Below are 15,876 nucleotides of genomic sequence, written 5' to 3'. Positions count from 1 at the left end.
AGAATGTCCAGATAGCGTGATGCAGTAATCGTTTCGGATCTAAAAAATGGGCCAATGATTCCTTTGGAAGAAATGGCGGCCCAGACCAGTACTTTTTGACGATGCAGTGACGATGGGACGGCAACATGGGGCTTTTCGGTTCCCCATATGCGCCAGTTCTGTTTATTGACGAAGCCGTCCAGGTAAAAATAAGCTTCGTCAGTAAACCAAATGCTGCCCACATGCATATCGCCGTCATCAATCCTGTGCACTATATCGTTAGCGAATGTCTCTCGTGTAGCAATGGTAGCGGCGCTGAGGGGTTGCCGCGTTTGAATTTTGTATGGATAGAGGTGTAAACTCTGGCGCATGAGACGATACGTGGACGTTGGCGTCATTCGGACCGCAGCTGCAACACGGCGAACGGAAACCCGAGGCCGCTGTCGGATCACCTGCTGCACTAGCTGCGCGTTGCCCTCTGTGGTTGCCGTATGCGGTCGCCCTACCTTTCCAGCACGTTCATCCGTCACGTTCCCAGTCCGTTGAAATTTTTCAAACAGATCCTTTATTGTATCGCTTTTCGGTCCTTTGGTTACATTAAACCTGCGTTGAAAACTTCGTCTTGTTGCAACAACACTGTGTTCTAGGCGGTGGAATTCCAACACCAGAAAAATCTTCTGTTCTAACGAATAAACCATGTTGTCTACAGCACACTTGCACGTTGTGAACAGCACACGCTTACAGCAGAAAGACGACGTACAGAATGGCGCACCCACAGACTGCGTTGTCTTCTATATCTTTCACATCACTATCAGCGCCATCTGTTGTTGAAAATTGTAACACTTGGGAGGTTTTTTGTTCTACTGATCAGTAGAACAAAAGAAAAGACCCCCTAAGTGCTATTCAACCCTCAATATGGAATTGTTCTATCTAGAAGAGACGGAATAATCCATAAATAAAATTTCGCTTCAGTTTATTTCATGAACGACTGCTTTCCTGCCTTGAACAGTGATGGAAATTATAAAAATTCAAAATTGCAAATTTTGGTATAACTGATTATTGAGTTTGAAAACAGGCCGTGCCTCAGTTCCAAATTTCGACACGAACGTATGAAACTAAGTGTATTGCTAACGGCTGATAATTATCCATTTATCCGTTTACCACTTTTAATGTAGATTGCTTTGATACCTAAAAGATATGCATGCTTTAATAGTGTATGCAATTTTTTGATATTGTTATTGTGCGTATGGATCCTACCTTCAATATTCAACAGTCATATATTATATCATTGAATGATTATGCGGTATCGGAAGCGCCTTCGGTGACCGCACCCGCGCCACGCGCACTGCTTACGGTCACACTAGCTAAGGAGGCGGCACTTGCGAACCTTCTCACAACGCGCCGCCAGGGACCCGCTCTTCCGTGGCTAGCTGTTTCAGAAGGGTGAGTGAGGGAGGGGGGGGGGGGAGCCGCGCGTACAGGCCGCCGAGGAAGCTGAATTATACATGCTTTTATACAACTAGCTTGAACCATTTGCACCCATCGTACAGCCGGCCGGGGTGGCCAAGCGGTTAAAGGCGCTACAGTCTGGAACCGAGCGACCGCTACGGTCGCAGGTTCGAATCCTGCCTCGGGCATGGATGTGTGTGCTGTCCTTAGTTAGGTTTATGTAGTTCTAAGTTCTAGGGGACTGATGACCTCAGAAGATAAGTCCCATAGTGCTAAGAGCCATTATTATTATTTTTTTTTGATTCCGTTATTTCTAGGTTTCCAGAAGTCTTTTGACACTGTACCTCACAAGCGGCGTGAAATTAAACTGCGTGCTTGCGGAATATCGCGTCAGTTATGCTACTGGATTCATGATTTCGTGTCAGAGAGGTCATAGTAGATAATAATTGACGGGAAGTCACGGAGTAAAACAGAAGTGATGTCTGGCGGTCCTCAAGGTAGTTTCATAGCCCTCTCCTATTCCTTATGTTTATAAACGGTATAGGAGACAATCTGAGCAGCCATCTTAGGTTGTCGTTTATCGTCTAGTAAAATGATCAGAAGGTCAAAGCCAATTGCAAAACGATTTAGGTAAGATCTGCATGGCGAGAAAATACCTAGGGATTACAATTACGAAGAACTTAAATTGGAAAGAACACTTACAAAATGATGTGGGGAGGCGAAACAAAGACTGCGTTTTATTGGCAGAACACATAGAAGATGCAGCTCGCGTAATAGACAGACTGCCTACATTACGCTTGTCAGTCTTCTTTTGGAGTACTGCTGGACGACGTGGGGTCCTTACCAGATGGTATTAACGGAGAACATCAAGAAAGATCAAAGGAAAGCAGTACGTTTTGTATCACCGAGAAATCGTGGTGAAGGTGCCATGGACATAATACAGGATTTTGGATTAAAATCACTAAAACGAGGGTGTTTTCCTTTGCGGAGGGATCTTCTCACGAAATTACAATCACCATATTTCTCCTAGGAAAGCGAAACTTTTTGCTGGCGCCGACCTACATGGGTAGAAACTATCAACTTAATAAAACAGAAGAAGTAATAAAACAAGGGAAATCACAGCTCGCACGTAAAGATATAGGTTTTAATTTCCGCGCGGTGATCGTGATTGAAATGTTAGATAATTAGAAAGGTGGATCGATGGAACCCTCTGGCAGGCACAGAAGTGTCATTTGCCATGCAGTAAACAGATGTAGATGAAGTCGAGTGAATGTTATCCGATTGGACAATATCACACAGCACAAGTGCCAGGAGTTTCCCTCCACTCACCTAAAAAATTAAATGTCAGTGGCCGACCGAGGTGGCCAGCAGCAGCCGACATTGACTCACATTGACGACGGGGTACAGAAATTCCTTCGGCATTGCATGCTATACGTCCTCCGCCGACGTCTCTCCAAGATACAAACGCCTCCCTCAGGAATTTCCGAGCCATTGGATAGGTGCTGGGGTACTGCAAAAGCTCCGAGGTCTTTGTTGGAGGCATTCAGCTAGTGTACATCTATGATACTGGGGTGCCAATGGTCACCGAATGGAACTTCCCCTGGATGTCTAGTAAGTTCTAATTGATGCACCGTTCCCGGTTTGTTGTAACCGTCGCATACATTGACCATGAGATATAAATATTGCTTCGCCAATGCATGCTATAGGCCCTCCGCTCACGTCTCTGCAATACACTGACGCCGACCTTACGAATTTCTTCGGCATTGGGTAGGTGCTGGGATACTGCATAAGCATCGAGGTCATATCGAAATCATGCTGCTGGTTTCCATTTGATTTACTAGTGCAGCTACGATCACCGCATGGAATCTGTCCAGTATGCAGCAGCTTATAATCAATGTACCGCTGTTCTTTTACTGTAATTGTCGCACCATCACAATGACGATGGGGGTACAGAAATTCCTTCGCCATTGCGTACTACAGGTTCTCGACCAACGGCTGTCCACAACGCTATTGCCGCCCACAGGAATAGCCTCGCCTTTGGGCGGATGCTGCGCTATTGCATTTTCTTCGAGGGCATTGTCACAGTTTATTCTGATAGCTTACATCTATGATACAAGCGCGGCTTTGGTCAGTGTTGGAACCACTCCCTGGTGCCCAGTAACAAGTAACCTACGCACCGTTGCCATTTCATTTTAACCGTCGCACACTGACATTGACTATGGGGCACAGAAATTGCTTCGACACTGCATAATACGGGCCTTCTGAGCACATCTCTCCCAGACACTGAAGCCGCCGTCAGGAATTGACTCACTATTAGGTATGTGCCGGGCTACTGTATAGGCCTTGAGGTCAAAGTCAGTGTACATCTATGATACTGGGATGCCAATGGTCACCGAATGGAACTTCTCTTCGGAGTCCAGTTGCTTGTATCCGATGCACCACTGCCTGTTTACTCTAACCCACACAAAGAATTTGCATCGCGATTGAATACTACAGGCTCCATGGTGACTTCTTTCCAAGAGACTATAGCCGCCCTCAGGAGTTGGTTCAAATGGCTCTGAGCACTATGGGACTCAACTGCTGAGGTCATTAGTCCCCTAGAACTTAGAACTAGTTAAACCTAACTAACCTAAGGACATCACAAACATCCATGCCCGAGGCAGGATTCGAACCTGCGACCGTAGCGGTCTTGCGGTTCCAGACTGCAGCGCCCTTAACCGCACGGCTACTTCGGCCGGCCTCAGGAGTTGTCTCGCTGGGGTATTGCATAAGCCCCGAAGACATTGTCGGACTAATTCTGCTAGTGTACATGTATGATACTGGCAAGCTTAAAGTCACCACATGTAATCTTTCCTGGGAAACCTGTAGCTCGAATGCGACACATAACTGCAACTTTAATGTAACCCTCGTATCCTCACGGTGACGAAGCAAGGCAGAATTGCATCGCGATTGAATAAGACAGGTTCCATGATGACTTTTCTCCAACAGGCTAATGCAGCCCTTGTGTGCCATTATGTGCGTGCTGGATTAATGCATAAGCGTCGAGGAAAATGTCGCAGTCATCTTTCTAGTGCACTATTAAGGTACTGGCGAGGCTACAGTTACTGCATCGAACCTCTCGTGGAAGTCCATTAGCTTGTATGCGACGCACCACTGCCTGTTTACTGGAACACTCGCACCCTAACATTGACGTTACGACACAGAATTTGCATCGCGATTGAGTACCACATGCTGCATGCCAGATTCCGTCCAAGAGACTAATGCCGCCCTCAGGAGTTGTCTTGGAGAAAGGTGGATGCTGGGCTGTTGCCTAAGCTTCGATACATTGTCGGAGTCATTCAGCTAGTGTACAGCTATGGTAATGGCGCCCCACAGTGACCACATGGAACCTCTCCTGGGAGACATGTAGCTTGAATCCGATGCATCATTGCAAGATTACTGCTGCCCTCGCCCCCTCACATTGACGATGCGACACAGATATAGCACTGCGATTATATACTATAGGCTTCACGAGACTAATGGAGAACTTTGGAGTTGTCTCGCCATTAGGTGGGTGCTGGGCTATTGCAGAAGAGTCGTAGACAATGTCGGACTCATTCTGCTAGTGTACATCTATGATACTGGCAAGCCTACAGTCATCACATGTGACCTCTCCTGGGAAACCAGTAGCTTGAATCCGAGGCATCACTGCAAGATTTCTGTGTAACCCACGCACACTCACATTGACGATGCGGAACAGAATACTATGCTGAATACTATGAGCTCCATGTCGACTACTCATCAAGAGTCTAATGCCGCGGTCATTAATTATTTCCCCATTAGGCGGATGATGGGCGTTGCATAAGTCTTGATGACATATTCGGAGTACATCGGGTAGTGTATATCTATGATACTGGCGCGCCTCAGCCACCACGTCGAACCACTCCTTGGACACCTGTTGCCTGAATTCGATGCATGACTGCAGCAAGTATACTGCAAGCCCCTCACACTCACCTTGACGATGCGGCACAGAAGTTGCATCCCAGCTGAATGCTATAGACTCCATTCCGATTTCACTCCAGGAGCCTAACGTGTTCCTCATTAATTGACTCGCCATCAGACGGATGATAGACTATTGCTCAAGACTCGATGACATTTTCGGATTAATTCTAGTAGTGTACATCTACACTCCTGGAAATTGAAATAAGAACACCGTGAATTCATTGTCCCAGGAAGGGGAAACTTTATTGACACATTCCTGGGGTCAGATACATCACATGATCACACTGACAGAACCACAGGCACATAGACACAGGCAACAGAGCATGCACAATGTCGGCACTAGTACAGTGTATATCCACCTTTCGCAGCAATGCAGGCTGCTATTCTCCCATGGAGACGATCGTAGAGATGCTGGATGTAGTCCTGTGGAACGGCTTGCCATGCCATTTCCACCTGGCGCCTCAGTTGGACCAGCGTTCGTGCTGGACGTGCAGACCGCGTGAGACGACGCTTCATCCAGTCCCAAACATGCTCAATGGGGGACAGATCCGGAGATCTTGCTGGCCAGGGTAGTTGACTTACACCTTCTAGAGCACGTTGGGTGGCACGGGATACATGTGGACGTGCATTGTCCTGTTGGAACAGCAAGTCCCCTTGCCGGTCTAGGAATGGTAGAACGATGGGTTCGATGACGGTTTGGATGTACCATGCACTATTCAGTGTCCCCTCGACGATCACCAGTGGTGTACGGCCAGTGTAGGAGATCGCTCCCCACACCATGACGCCGGGTGTTGGCCCTGTGTGCCTCGGTCGTATGCTGTCCTGATGGTGGCGCTCACCTGCACGGCGCCAAACACGCATACGACCATCATTGGCACCAAGGCAGAAGCGACTCTCATCGCTGAAGACGACACGTCTCCATTCGTCCCTCCATTCACGCCTGTCGCGACACCACTGGAGGCGGGCTGCACGATGTTGGGGCGTGAGCGGAAGACGGCCTAACGGTGTGCGGGACCGTAGCCCAGCTTCATGGAGACGGTTGCGAATGGTCCTCGCCGATACCCCAGGAGCAACAGTGTCCCTAATTTGCTGGGAAGTGGCGGTGCGGTCCCCTACGGCACTGCGTAGGATCCTACGGTCTTGGCGTGCATCCGTGCGTCGCTGCGGTCCGGTCCCAGGTCGACGGGCACGTGCACCTTCCGCCGACCACTGGCGACAACATCGATGTACTGTGGAGACCTCACGCCCCACGTGTTGAGCAGTTCGGCAGTACGTCCACCCGGCCTCCCGCATGCCCACTATACGCCCTCGCTCAAAGTCCGTCAACTGCACATACGGTTCACGTCCACGCTGTCGCGGCATGCTACCAGTGTTAAAGACTGCGATGGAGCTCCGTATGCCACGGCAAACTGGCTGACACTGACGGCGGCGGTGTATGATACTGGTACGCCAACGTTCACCACGTGGAAACCTCCTAGGAGACCTGCAGCTTGAATCCGCTGCAGCTTTACTGTATCATTCACACCCTCACACTGACGATGCGAAACAGAAATTGCATTTGTGACTGAATACCTCAGGCACTATGCCATCTTCTCTCCAAGAGTCTAATGTCACCCTCAATAGTTGCTTACGCTCGGCTATTGCATAAGACTCGAGAAAATGGTAAATGGAAAACCTTCGGGAAATATTACAGTACCTTCTAATGAGAATATTGTAGATTTTTCGTAGTCAGACTTCATGGGCGAAATCTATTCGGTAGAAAAATTGACAAAGTGCACACACCTAAAAGGCGATTACCTCGATAAATGTCTTTCAGAAATAAGCAGCTTTTAGCTGTAGATGAATTTTCTTTTTATTTAAAAGAGTATGATTGGTATCGTGATACCAAACGACTTCACCATCAACAGCATAAGAAGCACACAATCGATATTATGATAAAAACTGGATGCCTATTGTAACAATAACGAATGGAAACTGATATCAAATACTCACACATCAGCAAAGCATAAAGTCCGTGATGCGGGAAGGAGGAGGACTTAAACTTCTCAAAATAAATTACTGTTATCCGCAACAAGCAGGGTGTCATAGATCAAATTGACCAGCTGCTAGCCTGACATGTTAAAAGTGCGTTTACGTACAACGACACCTCTAACATTCTGCGTGGTGTCTGTTGTTCTAAGTCGTGTCTCCCTACCACTTTCGCGCAACGACGCTTTGAGTATATTTTTTAGGGAATTGACTAGTTTGAACCTGGGACCTGTTGCTGGTAAGGAGACGCCAGACCACACATGACATGTAGAGTTCAGAAGAGTTCAGTGAGACTAGCGATGATATAACCAAATACTTAGTGACTTCAGCGTCAGCTCCACTGCACTCCCTGTAAAAGAATCTTAATACTAACTAAATTTAGTGGAAGGGGTCCAAGGCTTTCCTATTTTTAGTTAGCTGGTAAAATAACGTCGAAAAAGCAGTTAAGTTTACCCTTGGAAATTTTATTCTACTCACAAAACATTGTTTATAAATTGCACTATTGATAAAAGGAAATATTTTAATACAGGATGATAAAAACCAACTGCGTTGAACAAAAATGTGAACGAATCTTCCCTGAGTGGGTTTCCAAGTTCTACAATGGATCGAAGGATAACCTATGCCATATCACATCTATAATCTAGGTTTAAATTAAGTTTCACAAAAGAGAAAACTATCAAAATGGTCTACAGTGACCCTCAATTATCTTTAATTACTTATCTAACTTGTCGAAAATTACAGTGGATGATGTGGCTTCTCAATAATTATATAACAGAAAAATATTCGCGTTTCAGATTTTTACTTCAAGTGGCAAATATGAACACCATGAGATTTAATTGACGATCGACACTAGTATTAGGCAAAAAGGGGATGTAACAGATGAGACGTCTGCAGTTCTGAGTGAAGCTTTATGCGCGCTTATGCGGCATCGCGTGCGTTCATTACCTTGTCGGTGGTTAGTCAGCGTCAGGGAGCAGCGGTCGGCACAGCTCCACGCATCTCGCCGTCTCGGAAGCAACTCTCTCCTAGCTTCTCCTTACTACAATTTACCGAAGTTGGTTTAAAAAAAACTGTCTGACTGTGTTTTCATCTGACCAATCAGGGTCTCAATGTTAACCTTAAGCTCCGCCTACAAAAGTTCTGTCTATCCAATTAGAAACGTTATACTTTTTGTGGTGGGGCAATGTTTTTAAAGTTTGCAACGTAACAGAGACGCGAAAAAGTCTCACGCTAAAACTTGCAGCTGGTGTGGCCCTTTTAGTGTTATCGTAAGATCTATACTGTTCTTCTGGAGAGCTTTATCTTTTAACATGGGCTGGGGGGGTAGTCCTGGCGGTCACTTTTCGTGGTGGGGCAATGTTTTTAACGTTTGCAACGTAACAGAGACGCGAAAAAGTCTCACGCTAAAACTTGCGGCTGGTGTGGCCCTTTTAGTGTTATCGTAAGATCTATACTGTTCTTCTGGAGAGCTCTAGCTTTTAACATGGGCTGGGGGGTGGTCCTAGCGGTTACTTGGCGACGTGGGTGTCCGTCCCTTATCGTAGGGCCTTCTAGCTTAACACGGTTCTGCTGTCGGCTTCTGTTCTCGTTTCTCCCCTCGAAACTGCGTCTGTCTCACGGTGGGAAGGTATGACATGCATTTAGGCATACTTGTGTAAGTCTGTGGTATTCCATTTGCTCACTCGTTACTCGTATTACTTTGGTTAATTTAATGTCACGATTTATTCGGAGCTATGTGACGTACTACTGGATTTGCTTAACATGTAAGGGTTTCCATGGAAGGTGTTGGATTTGCCTGACACATACCAACTGGTTAAAAAGTAATCAGTTGGTATCGTTGAAAGCCCATGGTTAAAAGAAGTACTTCATACCAAGAAGTGGCAGACACCAACCTTCAGACCGCTTCAAATGGTTCAAATGGCTCTGAGCACTATGGGACTTAACTTCTGAGGTCATCAGTCCCCTAGAACTTAGAACTACTTAAACCTAACTAACCTAAGGACATCACATACATCAATGCCCGAAGCAGGATTCGAACCTGCGACTGTAGCGGTGGCGCGGTTCCAGACGGTAGCGCCTAGAAACGCTCGTCCACCCCTCCCGGCTTAGACCGCTTCGTTGACTGCTAGTCAACACGCTCATGTGTCTGGCATTACCACACACTTAGTGGGGAAAGTCACAAACATTTTCGCGAGCATCCAAATAGCATGGGAATGATTGAGGCCTCTGTTACACAATACATCCATACAAGCTACAGCATAGTTCAGCATAAAACACCATTGAAGCTGACAAGCGAAGTTCCCCATCTCAACCACCCTCATATTTATTAGTGAAATGGCTCAGTCAATAGTCCGTAAAAAACTGGACGCAGATCAAACAAGAAAAAGTGAAGAAGGGGTACTGAACTCAGAAAAAAGATGCGAAATACAAACAGTGAACCGTCCAAGCTCAAGATGTGCGTTCAAATCTCCCTCGTGGTCCTTTTATTTTCACAAAATTATGAGCTTTCCGTCCAGTCTTTGATATGTTTGTTCTCCTTCTGTAGTCTTGGCAGTTGTCATTCTCTACGTTGGTTATAGAATATGAGTCACAGGTAAATGTCGTGAATAGCCACAGCAGGCTAGATGCCGCATAGACCTACAGAAAAGAAAACAATGAATAAACTGGTGTGACCTATATTACAACAAAAGAATTCAAGAGAAAAAGATTCCAAAACAGAACGCAAGAGTCATAACATGTGGTACATGTGTAGAACAAATGGGAGGTGCGTATGTCTGGAGATCCATTCGTTACACGTCGCTGTTGACTTTACACCATCACATAGACACAAATTTGAATACAGCGAACAGACACATTAATGACCGGACGAAGATTTCATAATTTTGTGAAAAGAAAAAATTTGGCATAACGGAGATTTGAACACGGACCTTACCCTCCGCACTCGACACCTTAACCACATGACCATGACGATGTTGCGCACTTTATCTTTTTTGATCTCCTGCTTACTATGCAGGTGCGTTAACTACTGCGCCACCTTTTTTGTGATAATCATTTTTTAAAGACCTTGCCTTTCGCTTGCAAGTGCCCTACTAACAGAGCTATTTTCCTTTTTTCTTGTTAACCACTACGCCATTTTTTCTACACTTTGTTTATGACAAATTACACTTTGAAAGTGAAAAAGAAAGATTGACCCCAGCCAGGATTCGATCATGAATCCTTTCAGTTCCTTGCCAAACGCACAACCACGAGACTTTTTGTGTGATTTTTTGTATGATCTTTGAGAAGATTTTCGGCCACTGGTAGGCGGAGGCAAAGAGGGCATGGTCGAATTCCGAGGCCTGGCCACAATGCCTGTCGCATACCTGTCACTGAGTAGCTCCATTATTCTCACGTATTCTCCCGTTTATTCCTAAATAGGCCTTATATTGTAGAACATAACTGAAGTAGTAATTAAGGCAAAATTAAATAACTGATTGGTAGCTTGCACCGTTCACTCTTTCTGTTATGCTTCTTTTTTCATATTTCAGTACACTTCCTCCTGTTTTCATGCTTGATCTACGTTCATTTTTTGTCGGGATATCCACTGGTCCCTCTTACCTTTAAGTCTGAGGGGTAGTTTCCCTGGTAACTAGAGCAGACGCAGCGGAATATAACAACCAGCACAGTATTGATAACCGAGCAGTCGAAAAACTGTGATCTATGTCCTTTAAAGACGATCCACATTAGATAGTACATTGTAATGTCTTAAATATACCTGATTGTTGCAAGTGTGTTAGGAGTATAGCTTTAGACTCCACATAATTTCGATATCTTCCATATTTTTAAGGTCTGCCCCTGTACTTCTCTGTGTAAGACTACTAAATTATTAGCTGCATTTGTTATGGAGTGGCGGGAATCACATATGTGGTTGCTTGAAGTAGACTTGGAATTCCTCAGGCTTTGGTGTTCTTAACGGAAAGAAAAGTTCTGATACAGCTGAAAGCGATATATTTCTGAAACACGGATTACTACAGCTGCGGCTGCCCTACTACTCGACAGATACCACTCCTTCAGGTCCCTTTCATTTGTCTACTGGAGGCCGAGTGCTCACCATTCCAGTCACACTATTAAAAACCCTTTGCTCCATCGAGTGCCGACGCAGATGCTCCCCGTGGTTAGTCAGACCAGTTGAGCGCAAAGTTTTAAGAGCAGGGCCAAGAGCTATTATCAAAGATGTGATTATAGCGATGGGCGAATGTAGTAAATTGGATGGAGGAAGTTTGAGACACATCTACATAAACTGATAAATTCAACAGTAAGAAGTGAACAATGAGATAAAATTTTGGAGTGCTTATGCGCCACCTACGTATACACTCCTGGAAATTGAAATAAGACCACCGTGAATTCATTGTCCCAGGAAGTGGAAACTTTATTGATACATTCCTGGAGTCAGATACATCACATGATCACACTGACAGAACCACAGGCACATAGACACAGGCAACAGAGCATGCACAATGTCGGCACTAGTACAGTGTATATCCACCTTTCGCAGCAATGCAGGCTGCTATTCTCCCATGGAGACGATCGTAGAGATGCTGGATGTAGTCCTGTGGAACGGCTTGCCATGCCATTTCCACCTGGCGCCTCAGTTGGACCAGCGTTCGTGCTGGACGTGCAGACCGCGTGAGACGACGCTTCATCCAGTCCCAAACATGCTCAATGGGGGACAGATCCGGAGATCTTGCTGGCCAGGGTAGTTGACTTACACCTTCTAGAGCACGGTGGGTGGCACGGGATACATGCGGACGTTCGATGACGGTTTGGATGTACCGTGCACTATTCAGTGTCCCCTCGACGATCACCAGTGGTGTACGGCCAGTGTAGGAGATCGCTCCCCACACCATGATGACGGGTGTTGGCCCTGTGTGCCTCGGTCGTATGCAGTCCTGATTATGGCGCTCACCTGCACGGCGCCAAACACGCATACGACCATCATTGGCACCAAGGCAGAAGCGACTCTCATCGCTGAAGACGACACGTCTCCATTCGTCCCTCCATTCACGCCTGTCGCGACAGCACTGGAGGCGGGCTGCACGATGTTGGGGCGTGAGCGGAAGACGGCCTAACGGTGTGCGGGACCGTAGCCCAGCTTCATGGAGACGGTTGCGAATGGTCCTCGCCGATACCCCAGGAGCAACAGTGTCCCTAATTTGCTGGGAAGTGGCGGTGCGGTCCCCTACGGCACTGCGTAGGATCCTACGGTCTTGGCGTGCATCCGTGCGTCGCTGCGGTCCGGTCCCAGGTCGACGGGCACGTGCACCTTCCGCCGACCACTGGCGACAACATCGATGTACTGTGGAGACCTCACGCCCCACGTGTTGAGCAATTCGGCGGTACGTCCACCCGGCCTCCCGCATGCCCACTATACGCCCTCGCTCAAAGTCCGTCAACTGCACATACGGTTCACGTCCACGCTGTCGCGTCATGCTACCAGTGTTAAAGACTGCGATGGAGCTCCGTATGCCACGGCAAACTGGCTGACACTGACGGCGGCGGTGCACAAATGCTGCGCAGCTAGCGCCATTCGACGGCCAACACCGTGGTTCCTGGTGTGTCCGCTGTGCCGTGCGTGTGATCATTGCTTGTACAGCCCTCTCGCAGTGTCCGGAGCAAGTATGGTGGGTCTGACACACCGGTGTCAATGTGTTCTTTTTTCCATTTCCAGGAGTGTAAATAATAGGCACACTGCAACAAACTACATATCCCGTGCGTTCAACATCGCCTAGCGCTGTTGCAGGGTGATCAAAATAGAACCGCCCCAGAAATTATTTCATGCACCTTATGGTAGACCACCTCACTTACATCATCCGCCTCCGGTGCGGACGGCGTAAGTTGGGTTGCCTACCTTGAGGTGCACAACGTATTTGGCGGGGCGGTAGGTCGGCAGGTTTATGGAGCTCGCCTTGCAGTTACTCACACTCGACGTCGACCGTGATCCTCTTGCTGACAGAGGGCGGCACGCCGTTGGTGGCGATGCAGAGGTAGGCCCCCATCTCGGTCCTCGAGATGCGCGACAGGCTCAGCTGCTCGCCGTCCAGCACGTTCACTGCAAGACACGCCGTGCTGCCGGTACTTCTATTCTGCCTCGTCTCCTCGCCTTATGAGTATAGTTGCAAACCAAATACAGTTATGAAGGATTATTACAGGCAAAATTATGTGTAACGCCACAATTCGAGAGCAGTATACGCCTTCTGGAAGTAGTGCTTTCTAACTGAACTATACTAACTCGTTTCAAGGACGGTCTTCAAGTCACAGCACGTCATTCTTCAGGGACCCCCTGACAGCCATGCAGGAATATATATAGAGGGTGGTCCAATGATAGTGACCAGGCCAAATATCTCACGAAATATGCATCAAACCAAAAAACTACAAAGAACGAACTCGTCTAGCTTGAAGGGGGATACCAGATGGCGCTATGGTTGGCCCACTAGATGGCGCTGCCATAGGTCAAACGGATATCAACTGCTTTTTTAAAAATAGGAACCCCCATTTTTCATTACATATTCGTGTAGTACGTAAAGAAATATTAATGTTTTAGCTGGACCACTTTTTTCGCTTTGTGATAGATGGCGCTGTAATACTCGCAAACGTATAAGTACGTGGTATCACGTAACACTCCGTCACTGCCGATGGTATTTGCTTGGTGATACATTTCCCGTGTTAAAATGGACCGTTTACCAATTGCGGAAAAGATCGTGTTGATGTATGGCTATTGTGATCAAAATGCCGAACGGGCGTGTGCTATGTATGCTGCTCGGTATCCTGGACGACATCATCCAAGTGTCCGGACCGTTCACCGGATAGTTACGTTATTTAACGAAACAGAAAGTGTTCAGCCACGTGTGAAACGTCAACCACGACCTGCAACAAATGATGATGCCCAAGTAGGTGTTTTAGCTGCTGTCGCGGCTAATCCGCACATCAGTAGCAGACAAATTGCGCGAGAATCGGGAATCTCAAAAACGTCGGTGTTGAGAATGGTACATCCACATCGACTGCACCTGTACCATATTTCTCTGCACCAGGAATTGCATGGCGACGACTTTGAACGTCGTGTACATTTCTGCCACTGAGCACAAGAGAAATTACGGGACGATGACAGATTTTTTTTGCACACGTTCTATTTAGCGACGAAGCGTCGTCATTCACCAACAGCGGTAACGTAAACCGGCATAATATGCGCTACTGGGCAACGGAAAATCCACGATGGCAGCGACAAGTGGAACATCAGCGACCTTAGCGGGTTAATGTATGGTGCGGCATTATGAGAGGAAGGATAATTGGTCCCCATTTTATCGATGGCAATCTAAATGGTGCAATGTATGCTGATTTCCTACGTAATGTTCTACCGATGTTGCTACAAGATGTTTAACAGCATGACAACCGAGCGAGGTGGCGCAGTGGTTAGACACTGGACTCGCATTCGGAAGGACGACGGTTCAATCCCGCGTCCGGCCATCCTGATTTAGGTTTTCCGTGATTTCCCTAAATCACTCCAGGCAAATGCCGGGATGGTTCCTCTGAAAGGGCACGGCCGACTTCCTTCCCCATCCTTCCCTAATCCGATGAGACCGATGACCACACTATCTGGTCTCCTCCCCCAAACCAACCAACCAACCAACTGCATGACAGAATGGCGATGTGCTTCCAACATGATGGATGTCCGTCACATAGTTCGCGTGCGGTTGAAGCGGTATTGAATAGCATATTTCATGACAGGTGGAATGCTCGTCGAAGCACCATACCATGTACCGCACGTTCACCGGATCTGACGTTCCAGGATTTCTTTCTGTGGAGAAAATTGAAGGATATTTGCTATCGTGATCCACCGACAACGCCTGACAACATGCGTCAGCGCATTGTCAATACATGTGCGAACGCTACGAAAGCGAACTACTCGCTGTTGAAATAGAATGCATTATAGTTGACGGACATCGTTTTGAGAATTTATTGCATTAATGTGGTATTTACATGTAATCACGCTGTAACAGCATACGTTCTCATAAATGATAAGTTCACAAAGGTACATGTATCACATTGGAACAACCGAAATAAAATGTTCAAACGTACCAGCGTTCTGTATTTTAATTTAAAAAACCTACCTGTTACCAACTGTTCGTCTAAAATTGTGAGCCATATGTTTGTGACTATTACAGCGCCATCTATCACAAAGCGAAAAAAGTGGTCCAACTAAAACATTCATATTTCTTTACGTACTACAGGAATATGTAATAAAAATGGGTGTTCCTATTTTAAAAAACGCAGTTGATATCCGTTTGGCCTACGGTAGCGCCATCTAGCGGGCCAACCATAGCGCCATCTGGTTTCCCCTTTCAAGCTAGACAAGTTTCGTTCTTTGCACTTTTTTTCGTTTGGCGCTTATTTCGTGAGATATTT

General features: G+C 46.8%; 1 protein-coding gene across 1 annotated transcript in view; it reads right to left on the bottom strand.

Annotated features, from left to right (window-relative positions):
• Positions 1-13,742, bottom strand: part of LOC126095340 (lachesin-like) — a 91,666-nt gene extending 77,924 nt beyond the window's left edge. The window contains exons 1-2 of the mRNA XM_049910145.1: positions 13,706-13,742; positions 13,397-13,576 (exon numbers count right to left, since the gene is read on the bottom strand). Coding sequence (XP_049766102.1) covers positions 13,397-13,576; positions 13,706-13,742 — 217 coding nt within the window. The remainder of the gene's footprint in view (positions 1-13,396; positions 13,577-13,705) is intronic.
• Positions 13,743-15,876: the final 2,134 nt, after the last annotated feature.

The sequence above is a fragment of the Schistocerca cancellata genome, chromosome 8 (genome assembly GCF_023864275.1).
Source record: "Schistocerca cancellata isolate TAMUIC-IGC-003103 chromosome 8, iqSchCanc2.1, whole genome shotgun sequence".
In the NCBI taxonomy this organism is placed as follows: Eukaryota; Metazoa; Arthropoda; class Insecta; order Orthoptera; family Acrididae; genus Schistocerca; species Schistocerca cancellata.
Note: the sequence above shows the minus strand (reverse complement) of the source record. Positions and strands in the feature narration are given on the sequence as shown.